Source organism: Ostrea edulis, chromosome 1 (genome assembly GCF_947568905.1).
Source record: "Ostrea edulis chromosome 1, xbOstEdul1.1, whole genome shotgun sequence".
Taxonomy (NCBI): domain Eukaryota; kingdom Metazoa; phylum Mollusca; class Bivalvia; order Ostreida; family Ostreidae; genus Ostrea; species Ostrea edulis.
In genome coordinates, this window is record NC_079164.1 from 78,567,633 (window position 1) to 78,589,582 (window position 21,950).

General features: G+C 35.8%; 1 protein-coding gene across 1 annotated transcript in view; it reads right to left on the minus strand.

The window, feature by feature from the left end:
* Window positions 1-11,966: 11,966 nt before the first annotated feature.
* LOC125672406 (uncharacterized) overlaps window positions 11,967-21,950 on the minus strand; it is a 28,086-nt gene continuing 18,102 nt past the window's right edge. Inside the window, exons 15-28 of the mRNA XM_056161777.1 lie at window positions 21,672-21,888; window positions 21,387-21,543; window positions 21,135-21,303; window positions 20,677-21,039; window positions 18,033-18,275; window positions 17,390-17,660; window positions 16,661-16,790; window positions 16,326-16,497; window positions 16,089-16,204; window positions 15,531-15,771; window positions 15,155-15,322; window positions 14,539-14,705; window positions 14,270-14,411; window positions 11,967-12,621 (exon numbers count right to left, since the gene is read on the minus strand). Of these exons, the coding sequence (XP_056017752.1) occupies window positions 12,497-12,621; window positions 14,270-14,411; window positions 14,539-14,705; window positions 15,155-15,322; window positions 15,531-15,771; window positions 16,089-16,204; window positions 16,326-16,497; window positions 16,661-16,790; window positions 17,390-17,660; window positions 18,033-18,275; window positions 20,677-21,039; window positions 21,135-21,303; window positions 21,387-21,543; window positions 21,672-21,888 (2,681 nt within the window). The 3' untranslated portion in view covers window positions 11,967-12,496. The remainder of the gene's footprint in view (window positions 12,622-14,269; window positions 14,412-14,538; window positions 14,706-15,154; window positions 15,323-15,530; window positions 15,772-16,088; window positions 16,205-16,325; window positions 16,498-16,660; window positions 16,791-17,389; window positions 17,661-18,032; window positions 18,276-20,676; window positions 21,040-21,134; window positions 21,304-21,386; window positions 21,544-21,671; window positions 21,889-21,950) is intronic.

Here is a 21,950-nt window from a genome sequence, read left to right on the forward strand (position 1 = left end):
TAATTCAAATAGCCGACGTTATAGAAATAAAGTAAAAATAGTGAACAATTGTTCAATGTGTTGTAATCGTACACTACCATTATTTGGAGACGGTAGTGAAATGAAGAATTCAAACAACTCTCCGAAATTTCGCTGCATTTAGATAGATGAAGTACGTCAGTCGCAAGCAAAAGAAAATCACATATTCCCAGATCCATGGAAATCGTGCAGAATGCAGAAAGTACCCTGAATAGGTGTCTGACAAAATCAAGCGATGAGGTCCTTATACACAACGATGGCTTCGAAAAACGTGTGCCGGTCATGGTCACGGTATGATGATATCGTGGCACTTTTTCACGATGATGAATATCTAATATGAATGTAAGATCAAATAAAACTTAATTGGCTGTTTTATAATAATTTGATTATTTACATATTGTTAAGTATAATATTTTCTACAATTTACGTTCTGTGGTAATTTTCTTGAGATCGATTAGGTGAAAAACGTGAACAAGCATACGATATGTCTCCGAGTAAAACATTACTTAACCGCCGAGTTTCACCTGGAAAAAAACCCTATTTGGTAAACAATGCGCACCCCTTTTTTACACCAAAAATCCTTGAAAAATAGTGCATATCATATTCGACAAAATACGGTACTATGTTACACATTGACGTATTCTTCATGATATTCAAGCATAAATACGATGGTTTGATGAGAGACTCAGGAAAAAGAGGCTAGATTTGGTCATAAAATTTTCATTTATTTGTCTCAAGTGAACAATCTGCATCTAGATTTTTTTCCCCAGACTCCCACCCTCTTTAAGAGGGGACAAGCCCCTCTCGCTCTCTTCCCCTCGTCGCATCGCAACTCGGCCGTCTACTTTCAGCAGCCGGACTAGTCACAAATCAGCAGGACTAGTAAATTATAGATTCTAGTAGTCCTTATAGTGAAAAAACTTAGTGTCAAAAACTGATTAGATCTTACACCTTTCATTATTTTGACAATTGTTGGAAAATATAAATATCTTTGACTGACGGCATTATATATACTGATGCACTGTCATAGTGATTGACTTTGGTACTGTTAATAGACAGTTTCTGCTTCATTCATCATTAGAAACTGGCCGAAAAGGAATTGTTGAATGATTTATTAGATAGGGAAACCAAAGTTGTTTTCATATCTCTGACTAAATCGGCATGTACACTGTATCAAAAGGTTAAAGGGGAGGGGGGGGGGGGTAAAAAAAAAATACGATCCTCTCCCATGCGGACTTCGGACGTGGTTTGAGACAATGATACTATTTATGATTCAAACTTTTTTCCTTTGCGTAAATACTAATGCATTGAAAGATTTGTTATTTAAAGATAATTGTCAGGAGCCTGCACATTTTTTTTTTCAAATAAAGAGTGTAATTAATAGATCTGCAAGTGTATATGCTAAAACATTGAATATAATACCGACAAGATTATTTTTTGTTAGGTTAAGAATAACTTAAGGTAACCACGCGCTACGTACATATATGATATTCATTTAATTTAGAATAAAACAATGCAAATTGGATGCAAATGTAAATACAATGTTAAAATTGAATGAATATATATGGGTTGCTCTACAATTCTTAGATACAATTACACTAATCGTCCTTCAAATCACAGCAACCGCCGCATCGAATTATCTACAACTGATTAAAACTTTCGAAAATAGTCAATTAAACTTTACAAATAAAAATCATAGTGCACATTTGTTTAATAAAACTTTGAGCATACGGCGACATAAATTGGATTATTTTCATATTGAGTTCATGACATAGCTTTCTTGTTCATGACGTCGCATAAAGTAACGTCAAAATGGCACAACGTTATCGTAAACTATACTGTATTTACATGTGTATTATACATAAGTAAAGCTTTTTACGAAGACATCATAACCATTTTATGGAAGTATACACCATATGAAAGAATTTTGAGGAATATCATTTAATTTGGACGCGGGGCCAAATTTGGCCCCAAACGTACCTTGTCCTTTAAAGTTGTTTAAAACAGCATTCCTCCTATGTTTCAATCATCAGGTTATACCACAGGCATGTGTTTGAGTAACAGGCATTCTGATAAGTTGGGTCTGGTAATATGGTAATAGTTGGGAGAATGATGTCCTACAGCGGAAAACCGAAAAAGGAAGTCAGTAAAAGTCTTACAAACATACAAATATTCACAGTATTAGCTGACAATATCTTAATATTTAAGCTTTAAACATTATAAATTTACTAGGAATGGAATAAACATGTTGCTTCTCGGCTGCATTTCCTAAAGATAGCTTTGATATAAACTAGTGTAAACATTTTCTTCGTTATGGACGCCATTTAATGGCATGGCACTGTTACTTAGTGATATTTTGAGTTTTATTCTAAATTTTAAGAGGGGATTTACCAGCATAATATACTTGATTTGTAATATTTTTTTTTAATTGGGGCATATTTCACGCCTTATCGTAACAACTTCTTCTACAATTAAGTCAATTCTTATAAGGTCTTGACTCACCTGGATAATGACACCGGGGCTCTGTTTTTCCTTTGTTTGCTGTTTACTCTTTAGGCTTTTTCCTCTTTTCTTTCCTTTTTTACCAACAAACATGGTTATTGCAAGTATTATGAATGTATGAATGAATGTTATTTTTGCCAAATCATACCATTAATGTGAACAAGTTTTTATTTTTTTTTTATTTTACTTCCTGTACGCGACAGCTCATTGTAACATTCATTTTGTTTTGATTGATTCGTCCACTTCTGCTTCATACTTAGATATTTTATTGAAAGTAGATATTAACGGCAAACTAACAACTCAACTGTATGACAAACGGGATGATTTCAGCTTCTCCATCGTCAACTTCCCATATTTATGTAGCAATATTCCATTATTACCTACATATGGTGTTTATATACCTCAACTGCTTCGATATGCAAGAACTTGTTCTACGTATAGTCAGGTTTTAAATCGAGGTAAGCTACTGACAAACAAGTTGATGGTACAGGGGTTTCAACAGTCTCGATTGAAGTCAGTATTCCGCAAATTCTATGGTCGTTATAACGATCTAGTTCGTCAATACAACCTATCATTGGGTCAAATGCTGTCTGACGTGTTTCATACCGATTGTTAAGCCGTTCTTGGCACACTGATTTTGACTGCAGATAACTCCGTTTACCTGAACAGGATATAAGGCTCACGGCGGGTGTGACCGGTCGACAGGGGTCCGTGTTTGCCCAACTATCTATTTTGCATTGTTTGTAGGAGTTATGAGATTGATCACTGTTCGTTATCTTCACCTTTCATTATACAGATTAAAAGTTAGAACACGTGTAGCAGTCTTTCATCATAGACCAAAATACCATTTGCCTCATTATCTTGATAATAATTTCATAGACTACTAAATTCATATTCATACACAAAGACCTAGTCAGTTAGATCTCAAAATGATGTAAGAATTGTATCATGCCAGGGAGTAAGACACGGAGTTTGGCTTGTTTTTCTCCATAATTCCTGGTTTGATATTTTCTCAGGCCATCTAATTTTCAATATCTGTCTGAGGCATTTGTTTATAAAAACTTGGAGGTCATGCTCTGTTTTTTTTAGTTTGTTTCCATGTCTCAGATCCGTAAAGAAGAACAGATTTTACATTGGTTTCCAATATTCTAATTTTTGTTTCGAGGCTGATGTTATTCCTCTTCCAGATTGGTCTCAAGGTAATAAAGACATGTCTTGCCTTCCCAATTCTATTTCTGATGTCTTCACCTGCTCCTCCAGTTTTGCTGACTATGCTTCCCAGATACGTGAAGCTATCAACATCTTGGATGCTGTTGCCTTCCAACATCACAGGCGAGTCATGTTGTGCATTGATTCTTAGGCACTTGGTTTTTTTGGTTTTTATTTCAAGCACTGTTGACCTTGCAACTGTTTGGAGTGACTCTGTTTTCAGTTGGATATGCTGGAACAGATGTGATAATAAGCTGACGTCATCTGCGAAGTCCAGATCTTCTAGTTTGGAAGATAGTGTCCATTGAATACCTTTGGGTGGTGTCATGCTTGTTTTCATTATCCAGTCAATGACAAGAGAGAAGATCAGAGGGGATAATAGACATCCTTGACGTACCCATGTGCCCACGTTGAACGATGGTGACAGTGATGAATTGTGTATGACCTGGCATTTGGTGTTATATTATATTGTATTATTCTAACATTTTTTTCTGGGATACAATAATGCCTCAGAACTTTCCATATTATTATGCGGTCAAGCATGTCGAAGGCTTTTTTGAAGTCGACAAAGTTGATATAGAGTGGTGACTGCCATTCGAGAGATTGTTCTATGATGAGACGCAATGTGGCTATTTGGTCTGTACATGAGCGCCCACACCTGAATCCTGCTTGTTCATCTCTGAGGCATCTATCGATGGCTTCTTTGATTCTTTCAAGAATTATGCGTGTCAAGACTTTGCTAGGTAGTGAGAGTAGTTGTATACCTCTCCATTTTTGACAATCACTAAGGTCTCCATTCTTTGGCAATTTTACTATGAACCCTGTTCTCCAGTCCTCTGGTATTTCCTCAGATGTCCAGATAGTATTTAACAGATCGTGGAGCATATTTGCTGTTGTTTCAGGGCTTGTTTTCAGTACTTCTGGTGGAATATAGTCTGGTCCTGGAGCTTTACCGTTTTTGATTTTTCGAATTGCCTTGATAATTTAATCTTTAGAGATGGCAGATGTTTCAATATCAAGATCATCACCTGGAGGAATGTCAGGGCTATTGGTAATCTCATCTCCATTTAGAAGGCTGCTGAAGTAATCTTTCCATCTTTCTAGTTGTTTTTCCAGTTTCGTTATGGTGTTTCCATCTCTGTCTCTTATTGGTCTTGATGTATAGGTCTTTCTGCCTGCCAACTGTCTTGTAATGTTATAAACAGTTTTAGTGTCATTTCTAATCATGGCATTTTCAGCTTCAGTAGCTAGTTGGTTAATGTATTTCCTTTTGTCAAGCTTCGCATTTCTTTTAACTTCTTTCTGCAGATCTGAGTATTCTTTTGGAAGCTTCTCTTTCTGGGATTTAGTTTTTGCTTGTTCAAGTTGGATTTCGGTTTTTCTTCTTTTCTCGATGGCATCGATTGTTTCATTTGACAACCAGATCTTATATTGTCTCTTGTTGTAACCAAGTTCTTCTTCGCAAGCACAGGGGCTAAGCCCGTTTTGGGCCGGAACTCTGTGATACCATAAATAAGATCTGCCATTTTAATGAATACACTAAATACCCGAAATGTCTAAAACTTTAAAGAAGGGGGAGTGGGTAATAATAATCTAAATGAAATAGAATAAACAAAAACAAAAAATTAAAAAAGCAAAGAAATAATGTTCAATTTCCTTCTCTAAGTGCAATATCACAAGAATAATGTTTTGATTAATTTTAAGGTATTTGAGATTTTAAGTCTATCGGGTATTTAGTATATTCATTAAAATGGCAGATCTTCTCAACAGTTGATGCTGCTGAGGAAAAATAAGTCGTGTAACGTCTACACGAAGAACATTATTAAAATATGAGGAAGTAAGTAGCGTATAATTGATGTGAAATTTTAATTGACAGGTCTGAAATCTTCCATACTAGTCTGAATTTCGCTGCTGTCATAGGCGAAAAACGACTCCGTGACCTGGACCGGTAAATGTCCTAGTAAAAATAAACAAGTGAAATCGAGAGAACGATGACGTATATCTTTGTTATTTTAAGAACCAGTGACTTGAAATTTGGCATGCAAGTAGTTAAAACATTAATCTATGCAAGGAAAACGACAAATTACGCATAGCTTACCTAGTTTAAGATTTTTTAGGCATTTGAAGCGAGTGGTTAGTTTTTTTTTATCTGTGTCAGAGTTAGACCCCTTTCTATATTTATGGTATCACAGAGTTCGGGCCCAAAACGGACTTAGCCCCTGTGTTCGCAAGTGGTATTAAAAGAGTTCTTAAATCTCTGCCATTTCGTTTCTAATGTACCATCATCTACATCTGCAAGGGCTTGAAAACGATTGCTGAGTTTGATAGTAAAGTCTCTGATGTTTTGACCATCTCTAAGCTTCTCTAAGTTGTATCGTCTGCTCAGCTGTCCACCTTGTTTAACTGCTCTGGATATATTGATTTTGAAATTTGCCACCAGTAGTTCATGATCAGAACCAACATCAGCACCTCTATAGACCCTGCCATCTTGTAAGCTCTTTCTCCATCGCCTGGCTACGGTAATATGATCTATCTGATTTTTGGTCTTTGTGTCTGGTGATGTCCATGTTGTTTTATGGATATTCTTGTGAGGAAAAATTGTTCCACCAATAACAAGGTCGTTTTGTGCACAAACATCTGCAAACAGTTTTCCATTTTCATTGATGGTTCCTATGCCTTCTTTCCCCATGATGAACTCTCTTCCGTTGTTGTCTTTGCCCACTTTTGCGTTCATATCTCCCATCAATATTAAAATGTCTCCCATCAATATTAAAATGTCTCTAGGTGGTACATTTTCTATTACACTTTGAAGTTGATCATAAAATTCTTCTTTATCGTTTTCTTCTGCTACGTTTGTCGGGGCATAGCACTGTGTAATGAATTCTGCTGTGTGTGTGTGTGTGTGTGTGTGTGTATATATATATATATATATATATATATATCACTGTGTAATGAATATATATATATTACCCCTTGCTTGTAAGCAGGTGTGGCACGATCCCTAGATTTTGCTGCCTTTCACTGGCAATGATGACGTCTCCACATGAGTGAAAAAATCTCGAGATGGACGTTAAACAATCTATCTACATGAATCTATCTATCTATCAATTATCTATCTAATTACTTTTTACAATGATGGGTAAAAGTATGGTAAAAAGTAAAGAAACACGAACACGTTTAGCAATGCTTTCGCGCTTTCAATTTCTATCTTCAAAAGTTTCACATTTTGTAAAACAATTCTCGTCGTCATAAGCTTCATTGGTTGTTTTACGTCCCGTCAAGAATTTTTCACTGATATTGAGACGTCACCAGCTGTAGGTGAAGTGCCACTTTAGACCTATTCTTAGCGCTCGGGGCAATAGCAATGAGGGTTCTTTACCGTGCCAACGCCTGTCGCGACACGGGATCTCCGTTTTTAAGATCATATCCGAAAGACCCGTGATTCTCACTTTTAAATGCCGAGCGTTTGGTGAAGGAGCAATCACTACATATGTTTGTGTAGTCACATATGTAGTGATTGCTCCACGTAAACCTCTTATGTTTGACGCGGCTATGGCACGAGCGGGGCTCGAACTCACGACTTTCCGGTTACGAAGCGAACATTCTACATCTGAGCTACCGCTCGTTAAACTGGATTATTGAGTATCAATAAAATGTTTTTCCTTTTCACATCTCTGGATGTCCCTTCCACACGAATGATTGTAAAATAGAAATATATTGAATTATTTTTGTCCATTAAACATCTAAATGTTCACTTTGGGGAATTTGCCTGTATTCAAGGATGTTGATATGCTGTTTGCGAATACGAACTCGAAGCGGATTACCTGTTTCCCTAATATAAAATTCCTCACATCCAGGACATATAATAACATACAGGATATTTCGCTATCAGACGACATGTTGGCGTTGACTTTACGCGTCCGTTAAAGCGGTATTCTGATCCCTCCGTGATATATTGACAGGTCCTCCTTCGTGGATCCTCACACTTAGTGACCTTGTAATTGTCTTTATGATAAGGATATAATATTCTAGATTTAACGGTTGGCGTTTGGTGTTGATAAAATTTATTTCTCTCTATATCTTCTTGGTTGATTGGTCGTCTTTCAGGAAATTGTTTAGTTGGTTAACTATTGAGTTGTTATTCTGGTTGCACGAGTTGTGCGCACATGTACAAAGGGAAGGATGCCTGTCTTTTTCCCGTTTTTTGCACTAAGTATTTCGAAGCGATCATATCTCTTCGCTTTTTCTTTGGTATTTACATCACTCACTATAATGCATAAACGTCTTGCCAAATTGTTGGGAATAGTGCAGTTTTTTTTAATGATGTGTGTCGATACGTTTGAAGTAGACAACACCAATGAGAGTTTAGTGTCTTTGATAACCACCACGTTCAGAAAAAGTAATTTTGTATCAATGATCTCTATCGCAAAATCTATCCATGTCGTCACACCATAGAATAAAACAATCATCCAGAAATCTTTTCCTTTTCGATTTTATTAGTATAGCATCTTCCTCGCCCCATAGATTTATCATTTGTTGATGAAGTTTTTCTTCCATGTAGCCCAAGGTTAACGTAGCATATTTCAGTGCTATTTTTGTTCCCATTGCCATACCATTAGTTTGAAGAAAATGTTTGTGTCCAAATGCAAAACTGTTGCTTTATCTTCAATCCTCCTAAAACAAAAGCGTATCATTTTGTATATGGTCTAAGTCATACCAGATAAAACTAGGGACCCTTTTGCAATACTGTTTTAATATATGATCAAGTCTTTGAGATGAAGAATTGGGTCCTCCTACAATGGGCTGAAAAGAGAGATCTTCTGGATTTAAGCAGGAAATATAATTTCCTTTTCTGAGTTTCTATATGCGTTTTTTTTTTTTTCATTTTTCGTTGACTTATGCACCTTCGGTAAACAGCATAGAACTGGCTCTCGCAGACATCAAGGTTTATGAGTCTCCTTATCTGTTATATCCCCCGAGAGTGAACCTCTGATTAGTTGCTTAATCTTTCTCATTAGTTTTTTTTTTCTTGCAGTTTATAAGACTCCACCCCTCCACAGTCCTCATCCTCCATGCAACATGCTCTTCATTGAAGTCGCCTTGTATATTCCTTTATATTTGTCTTAAATTCCTGGTTATTCATACGAGGTATTGTTGTATATTTCTATCCTTTTGATTAAAATTTGATTTCTTTTATTGTAAATTTTCTGTCGGAAAGATCGGATACTTTAGAATCCAACTAATTTGGATCTTAAATTATATCTATTTCATTTAGATTGACGAAATTCGAATTGTCTGTTGGTAAACATTGTTCTCATTTGAGTTTGTTACCTCCTAAAAATGGCGCCGTACCCCGCGTGCAATGAATGTTGTCCTTTCATTCCTGTACATATTCCCTGGTCAGTATTGTCAGTCTATGGCAGGTTAACCTTAACCCTGTCTTTTTTCACTACGGTGATTGGTCGGCCTGTTATTTATCCGTTTTGTTATTACCTTAACTTTGGTGTGATCCATCACTATATACTGAACATCTAGTGTGTAGCTGATCCAGCCTTCTAGGCATGGAGTGAAAGGTGAAGGTCACCAACAGTGATCAATCTCATAACTCCCATAAGGAATACAAAATAGAGAGTTTAGGAAACATGAACCCCTGGATAGACTAGAATGAATACCGAATGATTTGTATGTTATTTATAGACATTGGTATTGTCTGTGCGGTGGAATGAGTGTCATTACTTACTGTTGATGCATAAGTATGTGTTTGCGCTTGTTTCCTAACAGTTGTTTTCTGTTCTACACTTTTGTTGTATATGGTACTTGCCACTGTTGAGTGGTTTCCTTGTCATATGTATTGGTATAGTCCTGTAACCAGGTTTCCATGTATCGCCACCTGTTCAATGACTTGTCTTCTTTTTTACATTTTGCTTTCCATAAATAAAGCATTTCCAAAATAAATCTACTTGCGTTTTCCTTCAGTTTTATATCCATTTCTTTGAAAAATTCCTCTGGTTGTTTTCTCCTCTCATACACAAGAGCTATTTCTCCTGTCACTCGATTTTCAGCCGCATCTATATCTATATATAATTTTTTTCACCTATATACATACCTATATATATCTCCCAGCAAAACGAGTGTGTGATATATTATATAGACGTCATTTGTTTGTGAAACTCGTGCCCAAGCTGTAGCTTGTAGCAATGACGGTTTGAATATCACAATTCACGAAGACGTCTTTTGCAATCCATGATGTGTTATGATCCCGGTGGAAGGTACATAGGACCTTCAGGGTGCACCAAACTCATTTGGAGGTCAAATTCACTGCCACAAACCTCTTTCTCTTTATTGATGTTTTCCGCCACACTCAACAATTTTTCAATTATCTGGTGGCGCCCAGTTTTTATTGGTGGAAGAGAGAACCCAGATACAATGTACCTGGGAAGAGACCACCGACCTTCCGAAAGTAAACTGGGTAACTTTCTCACTTACCGGTGCGAGCGGGATTCGAGCAGAGGTGAGAGGCCGTGTGATTTTGAGCGCGATGCTCTAACCACTCGGCCACGGAGGCCCCCTGCGATAAACCAATCACTTTTCTTTCAAATAGACAGGCCATAAAACTCCATCTTGTCAACAACTTAAAACGTTGCTAGTGTCAAATGAAGGTCAGAATCCAAGACCAAGGTCATTTGAACAATGAGGTAATAACATAGGAACAGTATACACTGTTACTGGAGATAAGACTTGCTGTTGAGAATTATTTGTCATGATCTTGAATCAAGGTCATTGTCAGTCAAGGTCACATACTACATTACGTCGCTACAGCAGCACTATCACACCCTACAGAACAAAATGCTGATTTCAACGCGCATCCTATTCTAATCAAGGACTTTGATTTGACCTATATTTCTATCACTTTCTATCCCCTTTTGTTAGGTTTAAAGAAGTGTAGAGAGATCTCTTTCTGCTGGGTTAAAAGAAGCTGTAGAGAAATCCCATTCTGCTGGGTTTAAAGCTGTAGAGAAATCCCTTTCTGCTGGGTTTAAAGAAGCTGTAGAGAGGTCCCTTTCTGTTGGGTTTAAGGAAGCTGTAGAGAGATTAAGGAAGCTATAGAGAGATTAAGGAAGCTGTAGAGAAATCCCTTTCTGCTGGGTTTAAAGAAGCTGTAGAGAGATCCCTTTCTGCTGGGTTTAAAGAAGCTGTAGAGAAATTCCTTTCTGCTGGGTTTAAGGAAGCTGTAGAGAGATTAAGGAAGCTGTAGAGAGATCCCTTTCTGTTGGGTTTAAGGAAGCTGTAGAGAGACCCCTTTCTCAAAAACTAAGACCCTACGCTTTAACATTGTCCTTCAAATTTGATATGGCCAGAATACATCAAATACCAACAAATGAAGGTAAATAATCTCAAATGACTTGCGTTACTGTATTTAAAAGGCTTCATTGATCTTAGAACAGATTAAGGTATCCACTGTTATACATTGCCGGATCACACGAGATGCGGCAGGGGAGAATGCTGAAATGTCTTACACTGTATGCGTTGAAACATATGTTAACACAGAGTTTTTGACTGTTGCAAATCAATCTGAACGAGCCTTCCCGGGATGATACCGTTCCATCACACATTGACAGGCAACTTGTTTCGTCACAGCAAAACCAAATTTGGATTCAAACGTGAGATTCGCGAATACTGCGGAATCACTTTAATTCGTGGGGGCCAATGTTCGTGGGTAAGCAAAATTTTGCTGGTTCGTGGGGACGTAATTTCGTGGATAAGCAATTTCGTGGATAAGCGATACGATGTCACTAGGAGAGATAACTCTACCTGGTTAAAAAAATATTCGAGGACACTTAAATTCATGGGTAAGAGTGACCCACGAAATCCGCGAACATCAATCCCCAACGAACAATGATGATTCCACAGTATAGACTTCTCTTTAAAATCAGATTAGAATAACACTGTGTTCCGTGGGGTTCCGGGTTAGAATAGGTCCTCAGTACCTCTTGCTTGTTGTAAGAGGCGACTGAATGGGGCGGTCGTTCAGAAGAGACCACAAAAAAAAAAACAACAAAAAAACAAACGAGGCCCCGTGTGTGTGGTACGATAAAAATCCCTCCCTGCTCAAAGGTCGTAAGCACCGAAGATAGGCCTAAATTTTGCAGCCCTTCACCGACAATGGTGACGTCTCCATATAAGTGATAATTTTTCGAGTGGGACATTAAACATTATACAAACAACCAACCATGTAATGTAAGCAGTGTTTTTTTTTAATAAACTATATACAATACTGGTGGACATGTAGTCAGGATGAAAGACATTTTGTAGAACATACAATAGCGACTCGCTGGTTTTTTCCCTAACAAAAGTGCATGCCTGTTTCGTGAATTCTAATCGCTTACATTTAAACTCTTTTCAATGTAATATACTATACACCTTGATATTGTATGTAAAAATCCAAAATATCGAGATTTAGTTGTCTATTCGAAATGCAAGATAATGTTAAATACTGCATTATATAAAATACTAACAATAGTAACGTCAACCAACAGAAACAATGATAAGTCACATAACCCTGTATTTTGTAAACTTGTTAACCAAATAAAGTGTACGATGTTAAACATGATACAGAAATAAAATATCACAGACTGTACACGACACAATCTGGAACGTCACTGCTATCCTCTGACTATCATAATGAAGTACAGGTACTAGGTGAATAGTGAAATGACGATGATTTGAGGTACAAAGTGATTTAATGAATGGAACAGAGGAAATCGTCTCATATATCTTCGTCGTCTCCCTCATCTTCATCTTCATCCTCATCGACCTCTACGTCAGTGTCAGGGTCTTCTGGGTCATCTTCATAATCTTCTACTACTTGGAGGTCTAGGTCTACCTCCAAAACTGTAAATCGAGTTATCCAAACATTTCACTAGTACTCAAAACTGTAAATCAAATTATCCAAACATTTCACTAGTACTCAAAACTATAAATCAAATTATCCAAACATTTAACTAGTACTCAGAACTGTAAATCAAATTATCCAAGCATTTAACTAGTACTCAGAACTGTAAATCAAATTATCCAAACATTTCACTAGTACTCAAAACTGTAAATCAAATTATCCAAACATTTCACTAGTACTCAAAACTATAAATCAAATTATCCAAACATTTAACTAGTACTCAAAACTGTAAATCAAATTATCCAAGCATTTCACTAGTACTCAGAACTGTAAATCAAATTATCCAAACATTTCACTAGTACTCAAAACTGTAAATCAAATTATCCAAACATTTAACTAGTACTCAGAACTGTAAATCAAATTATCCAAGCATTTAACTAGTACTCAGAACTGTAAATCAAATTATCCAAACATTTCACTAGTACTCAGAACTGTAAATCAAATTATCCAAACATTTCACTAGTACTCAAAACTGTAAATCAAATTATCCAAACATTTCACTAGTACTCAAAACTATAAATCAAATTATCCAAACATTTAACTAGTACTCAAAACTGTAAATCAAATTATCCAAGCATTTCACTAGTACTCAGAACTGTAAATCAAATTATCCAAACATTTCACTAGTACTCAAAACTGTAAATCAAATTATCCAAACATTTAACTAGTACTCAGAACTGTAAATCAAATTATCCAAGCATTTAACTAGTACTCAGAACTGTAAATCAAATCATCCAATCATTTCACTAGTACTCAAAACTATAAATCAAATTATCCAAACATTTCACTAGTACTCAGAACTGTAAATCAAATTATCCAAACATTTCACTAGTACTCAGAACTGTAAATCAAATTATCCAAACATTTCACTAGTACTCAAAACTATAAATCAAATTATCCAAGCATTTCACTAGTACTCAAAACTATAAATCAAATTATCCAAACATTTAACTAGTACTCAAAACTGTAAATCAAATTATCCAAACATTTCACTAGTACTCAAAACTGTAAATCAAATTATCCAAACCTTTCACTAGTACTCAAAGATATCTTAGATTTTAATGCTCTTAATTCAAACTAAATTCACACTAGACAGTTGACATATACCCATACACCCCCCCCCCTTTTTTTTCTTTTTTTTTTTTTTTACACATTTGATCAGGCATGCTTATGTAAAGAGTACCCGTCTTAGCAAGAAAGTGTGTACAAGTTTTCGGTAAAGCGGGAAGAATGTTAACCCACTCAACATACACCTCGATCTTGATCATTCCTGACCTTGATCCTGATCATTCCTGACCTAATCCCCGACCTTCACATTGCACCCCGTCCTACATACATTGCAGAGAGAGAGACAGAGAGAGAGAGAGAATAATTCCCAACTTCTTCCAGGGGTTCGTAATGTTCCTCTGCTTTCTGCGACCTCTCAAATCGCCCGATCCATTCCAGCATTACAATTTTCTACAACGGGGTTAGTCGACTTTCTTGTATGAAAGGGACTTTACCAACTTCATCTAGGAAGTTTTACAATCAATTTTGCCACCTCTTCAAATTCTCTGACCAAAAGCTTTTAATTTAGGTTTGAAATACCCTTTCCGCCGAATTTCTTGGGAAGTTTGGACAAGTCCACCACTTCTTCAACACCAAATATCTTCCAATGAATAATCCGTGATGGATTTGCTTCTGTTGTCACGAAAGTTAACCCGTCTTTACACATTCGTAGTTTTCCAAACTAAAAAAAACGATAAATGAAGACATCAACAGACTGCAGGAATATGCAGACTTTAGTTATTTCCTTTTATTCATACCTTTGCAATAGCGGAAACACATAGAGATGACAATTTCTATCTAATGCTTACCGCACAATCTAATTTAAATGAAGCAATGCATTCTAAACTTTCTGTTGACCAGAGTTTAATTGCATTTTCTTCTTCCCAACAGCCATAAGAAGCAAACAAAGGTCCATCGGTGATTGAAAACATCTCGATATTCGATTCGTGTCCTGTTAGTCGCTTCATTAAGCCTCCTGTTGGAAAATACATTACTCTAAAGTGTAATACGGGAGACACAATTGATAAATGACATTGATTTTCTCCCTATTTTCACAATCTCTAAAATATCCATGTACTGTAAAGGGAGAAATATTCGCTTAGTTTTTATTTTTGTTTTATTCGCGATCATATCAAAGATCGCGAAAATAAAACCATCGAAAAGTGCTGTTCAAAGTATTTGGGGGCATGAGTTCACATATGAGAAGGGGTTTATCCGCGAAATTAAACCATCGTGAAATACCTAATGATAATTTTTTTTTAGCCTTACGAAATTCAAGTCCTTTACAGTATACATGATATAATGATACAGATATTCTCTGAGAAAACATTTATAACCTATATTCGAAACGCTATGCTAAAAGAAGTCACTTGGAACGATATCACAGGATGAAATTATACCAAACAGAGTGAAACATTAAAGTACCTGTATTAATGTCCCACACGCGCATTATGTAATCATCATCTGACGTCAGAAACCACATATCGGTGATAAACATGACATCATCAACAGATATTGATAACCCTCTTTGATTTTCTTTGAACAAGTAATTAATCTGATATTCCTTATCGTACAGTTCTGCTACTTGTTTTCCTGAAAATATTGATAAATTTAATATATATATATATATATATATAAGCACTGTAAAGGCCACGATACTGTTGGTTATTTAAAACTCAAATTTTCGACGCAATTTATATATATATAAAAGTCAACAAAATGGATATAATTTCACAATCTGTAGGTGGAGAAGAAACAATTTCGTAATGTTTGTTTTATCAGAACTAGACAAACTCTCTACCGTTCTGCGAGTTCCATATATAACCCAATACGTCTTCAGTCACTTCGTCTTGAATTTCAAACTGTTTGCTTCCTGTCAAGACAATGTTGTCACCAGAGGGCGCTACAGCAATGGCTTCTCCCAGTTCATCCACGTCAATATTGTCTCTGGTGACAACAGCAGTGGTTTTGTCTTTGATGTTGAATACAATTACATTTTTATAGTCTGTTAAGGCGGCAACTTTCATACTTTTGTTGTTTGTCTGTATAAAGAACAAATGAAAATTGAATAATAAATATATCTATATAAAAGTTGGGGTAGACGGGGTAAAGAGAGGGCGAAAATGGGGAGTGGGGGAGGAGAGGAGGTAAAAAAGAAGGGAGATAAGACAGAAAGAGCGAGAAGAGTGAGATGTGGACGACCCCTGTCCACCCCTACCCCCCAATCTAATTAAAATTAGAACTTCCATCCGCTCCCCAGTTTTCGATACGTCGCGACTGGGGAGCGGATGGAAGTTATAATTTTAATTAGATTGCCCCTACCCCGTAACATAAAGGCTTCATATAAACCTAAACTCACATATATTTTTTGTATCATTTCGCCTGGTAGAGGACTTCGAATGATACACTCCGTTTCCTCATGATTGATATCATAGACCTTCAGGTGACTTGAACCTTTGGTTTGTACCACAATCTCTATAAAGAAACAAATACAGATAAATCCGATGTAATATTTTCATATTACAAATTAACCCAACAAGTAAATTAGTGTGATAATCAAACGTAAGCAGCTTAGGACTCCTAATTCGACACTCACTATTGTGATCGGAGATGACGCGAACTTCCGGGTCACTGACTCTGGGGATTTTTCCTTGAAATGTATGTTCCACTGTCATGGTGTTTAAGTTGACAATTTTAATTTTTCTACTTCCCATATTCAGAAGAACGTGTTCGTCATCAATCAATTCGAACACACCCGGTGTCTCCATCTTAATCAAACAATTTGAAACAATTATGAAAAACATCCACGTTCCCATTTTATCATGGAAACCATTCAAATTCTGGCACTACATTCAGTTTAAACAAAATAAAAAAAAAACAGGTGAAAGATACTAGAAGTAGAATGTCATTTGAATTATGACGTATGCTTACAAGGTTTGCTTGACGAACAATTTTCATGTCCACCAAATCGTACACTATCAGACCAAAGTCGTTCTTAGATTCATTCGTTCGTTTGAACAGCGCCGCCACATAACGACTGTTAGGAAGGGTGATGATATTCCTGGAAGATACAATTACCATAGAGGATTTTACAATGGGGGTTTTCAATCTGAATCTCTCTATATATGTATTTCACAACTTTACATCGTATGATTGAAAAGGAGATGGACAGTTAATATTTACATCTCCTTTTTATGTAAAGCTAAAACCTAAGGTAGAAGCATGTTTCGACGTATGCTAGCGGCACCACAGCATTAGAAAACTTTTCTGATCAAACAAATGTGTAACCCTATTCTCGTGAAAAGAATCCCCTTCTCTCAGTAATTATACCTCGAACATTCAGTGTACAGGACATACTGTAGTCTAAAAATGCCACAAAGTTCTGAAAATAATTTCCCTCGGTGTTCACCGTAAGATTTCCATACATCTAGGGCAATTAACCAATTACGTTACACACAAAACAAATGGAATGTCCAACAGAAGTGATTTGAAACCAAGAAGAAAGGGGGATCTGTATTGTTCTACAGTAACCCGATCTCAGTTTCGATCTCTTGGAGAGAAATGAATAGTTTCGTTAGATGGACAGCATTCCCAAATGAGCATTATATTTTCCCCAATAGTTATATTTTCCCCAATAGTAGAGTTTAAGGAGAGTCCTACCAAACGTTATGACCAATATTGTATATTTCCTCATGTCTCTTCTTTTCGGGACGAGTCATGTCCCAGACGTAGACAACTTTGTCCTCTGTAATCGTCACCATTGTCCGGAAATCTACAGTTTTGGCGTCAGTAACATAGCAAGAATGTTCTAATGTGTACTTCCGTTTTCCGGTTTTCAGGTCCCATATAAGGATATCTCTATTTGACACACAGTACAAAGATTTTCCGTCCTTGGAGACATGATAATTTAAGGTATAATCGTCATCTTTACCTACAAAATAAATGATATATTTTACTTTTCTTTTTTTTTTTAAACTTATTTTATTAAAGTTATTACACTTATAGGTTTTATTCTTGATCAAAAAACTCTCTTATAATACTTTTGAAAATGTTTTAATGGCACATTATACCACAATTATATATACACTGATAAGTTTTATTACAAATTAAATAAAGTAAATCACCATTTGAAATTATCAAGGAGACATTAAACGATAGATAAGATTTTGTTCTTTAAATGTAAAATGTTGTTTGATGGGAAAATAATTACAATCTTAATATCAATATTATTTAAGGAATCCATTTATAGAAGTATTTTTAAAACCTTTAAATGCCTTTATCATGAAAATAAAAGACGTGTTACCTTTATGCACCGTAACATCAACCAGAGTATTAATATCAGAAATGTGAAGGTCATTTGTGTAGCAGTCGCAGTAGCATATTCGATGTTCGTCTGCCGATATCGTCATTGCGTCCACTGTGTATGCGTCACCGTTGGCGTCATGAGTGAACACTTGACGATTGCATACAAACTTCTTTCTCTTCAAACTGAATACGAAAATGTGTTGCTGTGTTGAATCCGTTACCACCATGAAATTGTCCGATCCTGAAAAAATGACCTCGTGTCATTAATATCGTGATTGAAGAAAACTCTTTATTGTATAAGGTGGCTCAATATCTGCTTAGTACTAGTAAACTTGGTGTTTCCCATTAACCTTTAAGAAGACGCGAACACAGTTTGAAATGATTGTTTGGAAGTACAGTTATAGCCAGTAATATTTAATAATTTCATGTTCGCGTTAAATTGGAAGTTTGAATATTGATTTTTATATCTGAAACCTAAGTGTGCAATATCGGACTGTGCATGGAGCTTTTACAGTCCATTATGAGTGTTCAAAAAAGAGTTACAACAAACTGTAAATAATGGCGTTCAATGTTAAAGTTTCAAAAATTTAAAACGTGACCATAGATGATTTGGAGTTATCTGGAAAGGCAATTTATATCGGATGAAAAAAATGTAACCATTGGAGTTCCACAAGGCTCTATTTTAGGCCCATTGTTTTTTATTCTGTATATTAATGGCTATCCACAAGCACTGAAACATTCTCATGTAAATATGTATGCAGATGATACTTCACAAGATGTATCAGATAAGTCAGTGGAAAACATTGAGTCAAAGATGTGTGAAGATCTTCAGCGCAGTATAATGTGGATTAAGGAAAATAAATCAAGCTTAAACCTGTCTAAAACTCAATGTGCGCTTATTGGATCTGCACAAAAATTATCAAAGAATCGAAAATTAAATTCATTGGTAAATAACCATGTCATAGAATGTGTTCAGGAGTCAAAATTACTTGGTATTATCATTGATGAAACTTTGTCCTGGAAAAGTCATATAGAATCACTTATGAACAACATTTCCAAGAGAACTGGCATTTTAAGAATAAGATATTTTGTCAAACGAAGCGCTGCTGAAAGTTTTTAATACTATGATTTTTCCACATTTTACATATTGTTGCACTATATGGAGCAATCCAAGAAATGCTGAAAATGTGAATAAGCTTTTTATATTGCAAAAACGAGCTGCAAGGGTAATTCTTAACATCAGAAATTTCGAAACACCATCTAATGTCATGTTTACACAACTTAACTGGTTGTCTCTATCAGATTACTTAGTCTATAGAAAAGTCATTTTAGTGAATAAAGTTTTACATGGTTTAATGCCATATTATTTAAATGTTTTTAAATATGTGTCAGAAGTCAGTCATAGGCAAACTAGAAATTCTAATTCAAATATAGTGTATATACCCAGGGCAAAAACAGAATATTTTACAAGATCTTTCAGCGTTTCAGGGAGCACTATGTGGAATGCCTTGAGTGAAGATATGTTATATATAGAGGGTACCTAGGCCTCACCAGCTGCCAGGAGAAAAATGTAACCAGGCGCGTAGCTGCCTATGCGCAAGTACGCAACTGCGTACAAATTTTCACATTGAGCAAAACGTTGGTCGTTAATGTCCCTTGTTCTTATTTATTTCATTTCTAAATTTATATAGCGCTTTATCTAATCAACATAATTACCCTTAAGCGCTTAATTACATGTAAAAACAAACTAAAACAAAGAACAACAAATACATAAAAAAAGGACATCAAATAATTTTCAACTGAAGTAACTAAGATTAGGCAAAACTATATAAGTTTAGGTGGGTTTTTTTTTTTAATTTTGGGGAAAATTTTCATGCTTTTATTTCATATATATTGATTTCAATAGCCAATATCAATGCTAATGAAACTGAATCGTGGGTTTCTGTATATAAAAGTTTTCCATCAAGGTATTTAAAAGCTCTGTATCGCTGGCGAAAATGTTGAAATATTTAAATAACTATTAAAAAAAAATCATGAAATGATGCGTCAATATGAAATTCATAAATGGTAATCAATACATTGAGAGTGCTTTTTAAAAATAGCAAAAATGGCATGCAACGTGATGAAAATATAAAGAATTGGATGTTTCACCGCTTACCATCACAATTGTAACTAGGCCTAGGAGAGACTGTAAAAGTATCATATCAAGCTAAGATTGAAAGTTACAGGGTTTTTTAAATTACGTAGTCCCACCGATATACCTCTACAAGAATTTCATATATATATATATATATATATATATATATATATATATATATATATATATATATGCCTATACATGTACCAAGGATTTATTTTATTCTAATATATATATATATATATATATATATATATTAAAAGGAAGAAATCCCGATCATTCATAGAACGAAATTTTTCAATGGTTGATTTTATAAAACTATTACCAATGGGTACATGCAAATAAAAGCTCATTTGCAAAACAATATGTGCATTTCCAATAAAATACATGTATGTGTGATTAGCATATACTAATATTATTACAATAGAAACAAAGGTGTAACTGTTTCACGATCTAATTATATTTACATTCCTAAGTTGACAAAAGTAAATTTCAAGAAATTTACCTGCCGCTATCCCGTCAATACCGAAGCTCAGTCCCTTCACATCACTGTTCACAACCTGATGTTTTAATTCACCGGTTTTACTATCATACAACTCCACTATGTTCTCCTGGAACAGCCCTATCCACGTGTTTCCGGTTCCACCCACAACAACTGTGTTTTGTCCAGAACGAGGCTGGATGGTATATATCACATCTCCCAACTCGCCGATAGTTTTAATAAGATTTGTATAGTTTATCATTATAAAGTTATCTTTGTTCACATAATGAACTGAGTAAGGATTGGTTCCTAATCCATCGTATGTACGAATAAGTTTTCCACGAGTAATATCCCAGGTTCGAATGTCGTCATCACCGATTTCGCAACCTAAACAAAAGAAGAAAATGCAGTATTTCCTGTATTTATACCATTCACTGGGAAGCCATAATTGAAATCCTTCTCATGCGCCGTTATATACGTACAAGTAACCGCGGCTTTCCCATTTTCTTTCAGGTCCATTGACTTTAGTGATCCTCTATGGCCTGCCATTGCACAGCGCAGCTGTCCCCCAGGTTTGATAAGAACGTCCTGATTAGGACGGATGTGGGGATGACTGCAGCTCTTGCAATCTTTGACAAAATCTTCAACAATCTGAAAGAGAATTTGTCCACTTACTTAACTAGCTAGTCTAATTATGGCAATATATTTACATAAATATTTAACTAATTACCCACCTTTTCATTGCCAAGTCGGTCAATCATTTGCGACGGGAACATAAGAGGGTCGTAAATGACGTCATCTTCAGAAAGTTGAAAAGCCTCGCCGATTAAGTCCAAGACATTTTCTGCAGGAAACTTGCGCCTTGCCAGGTCAAAGTCATCTATTACTTCTCTGTAAACAAATGTTCTTCGTACATCACCCTGTTGTTTTCAATGTTGTTTTCCGTATAAACTGAACAAACTCTTTTTCGTCCAAAGAACACCCAATATATAACGTATCTATATTTACAGACCACATACCTGCAAGAAGTTGCCAACAGTTTGTGTTCAAGATACCCAAAATTGCACAAACATTTTTCTTTCAGAGCAACAACGTCCCCTGCGTGAATTAGATGATATTGAAGGTTATTGAGCTTCCGGATATTGTAGGTGTCGCCATACATCAATGGCTGTGACATCACGTGACGTTCTTCATCACCGCCTTTCCCATCCTTGTCTGTGTATGGCTTCTTCTTTCCTGTATCGTATCATTGATAACATTGTAAGTTGAAAATCGGTGTATAATTGAAATATAAATGA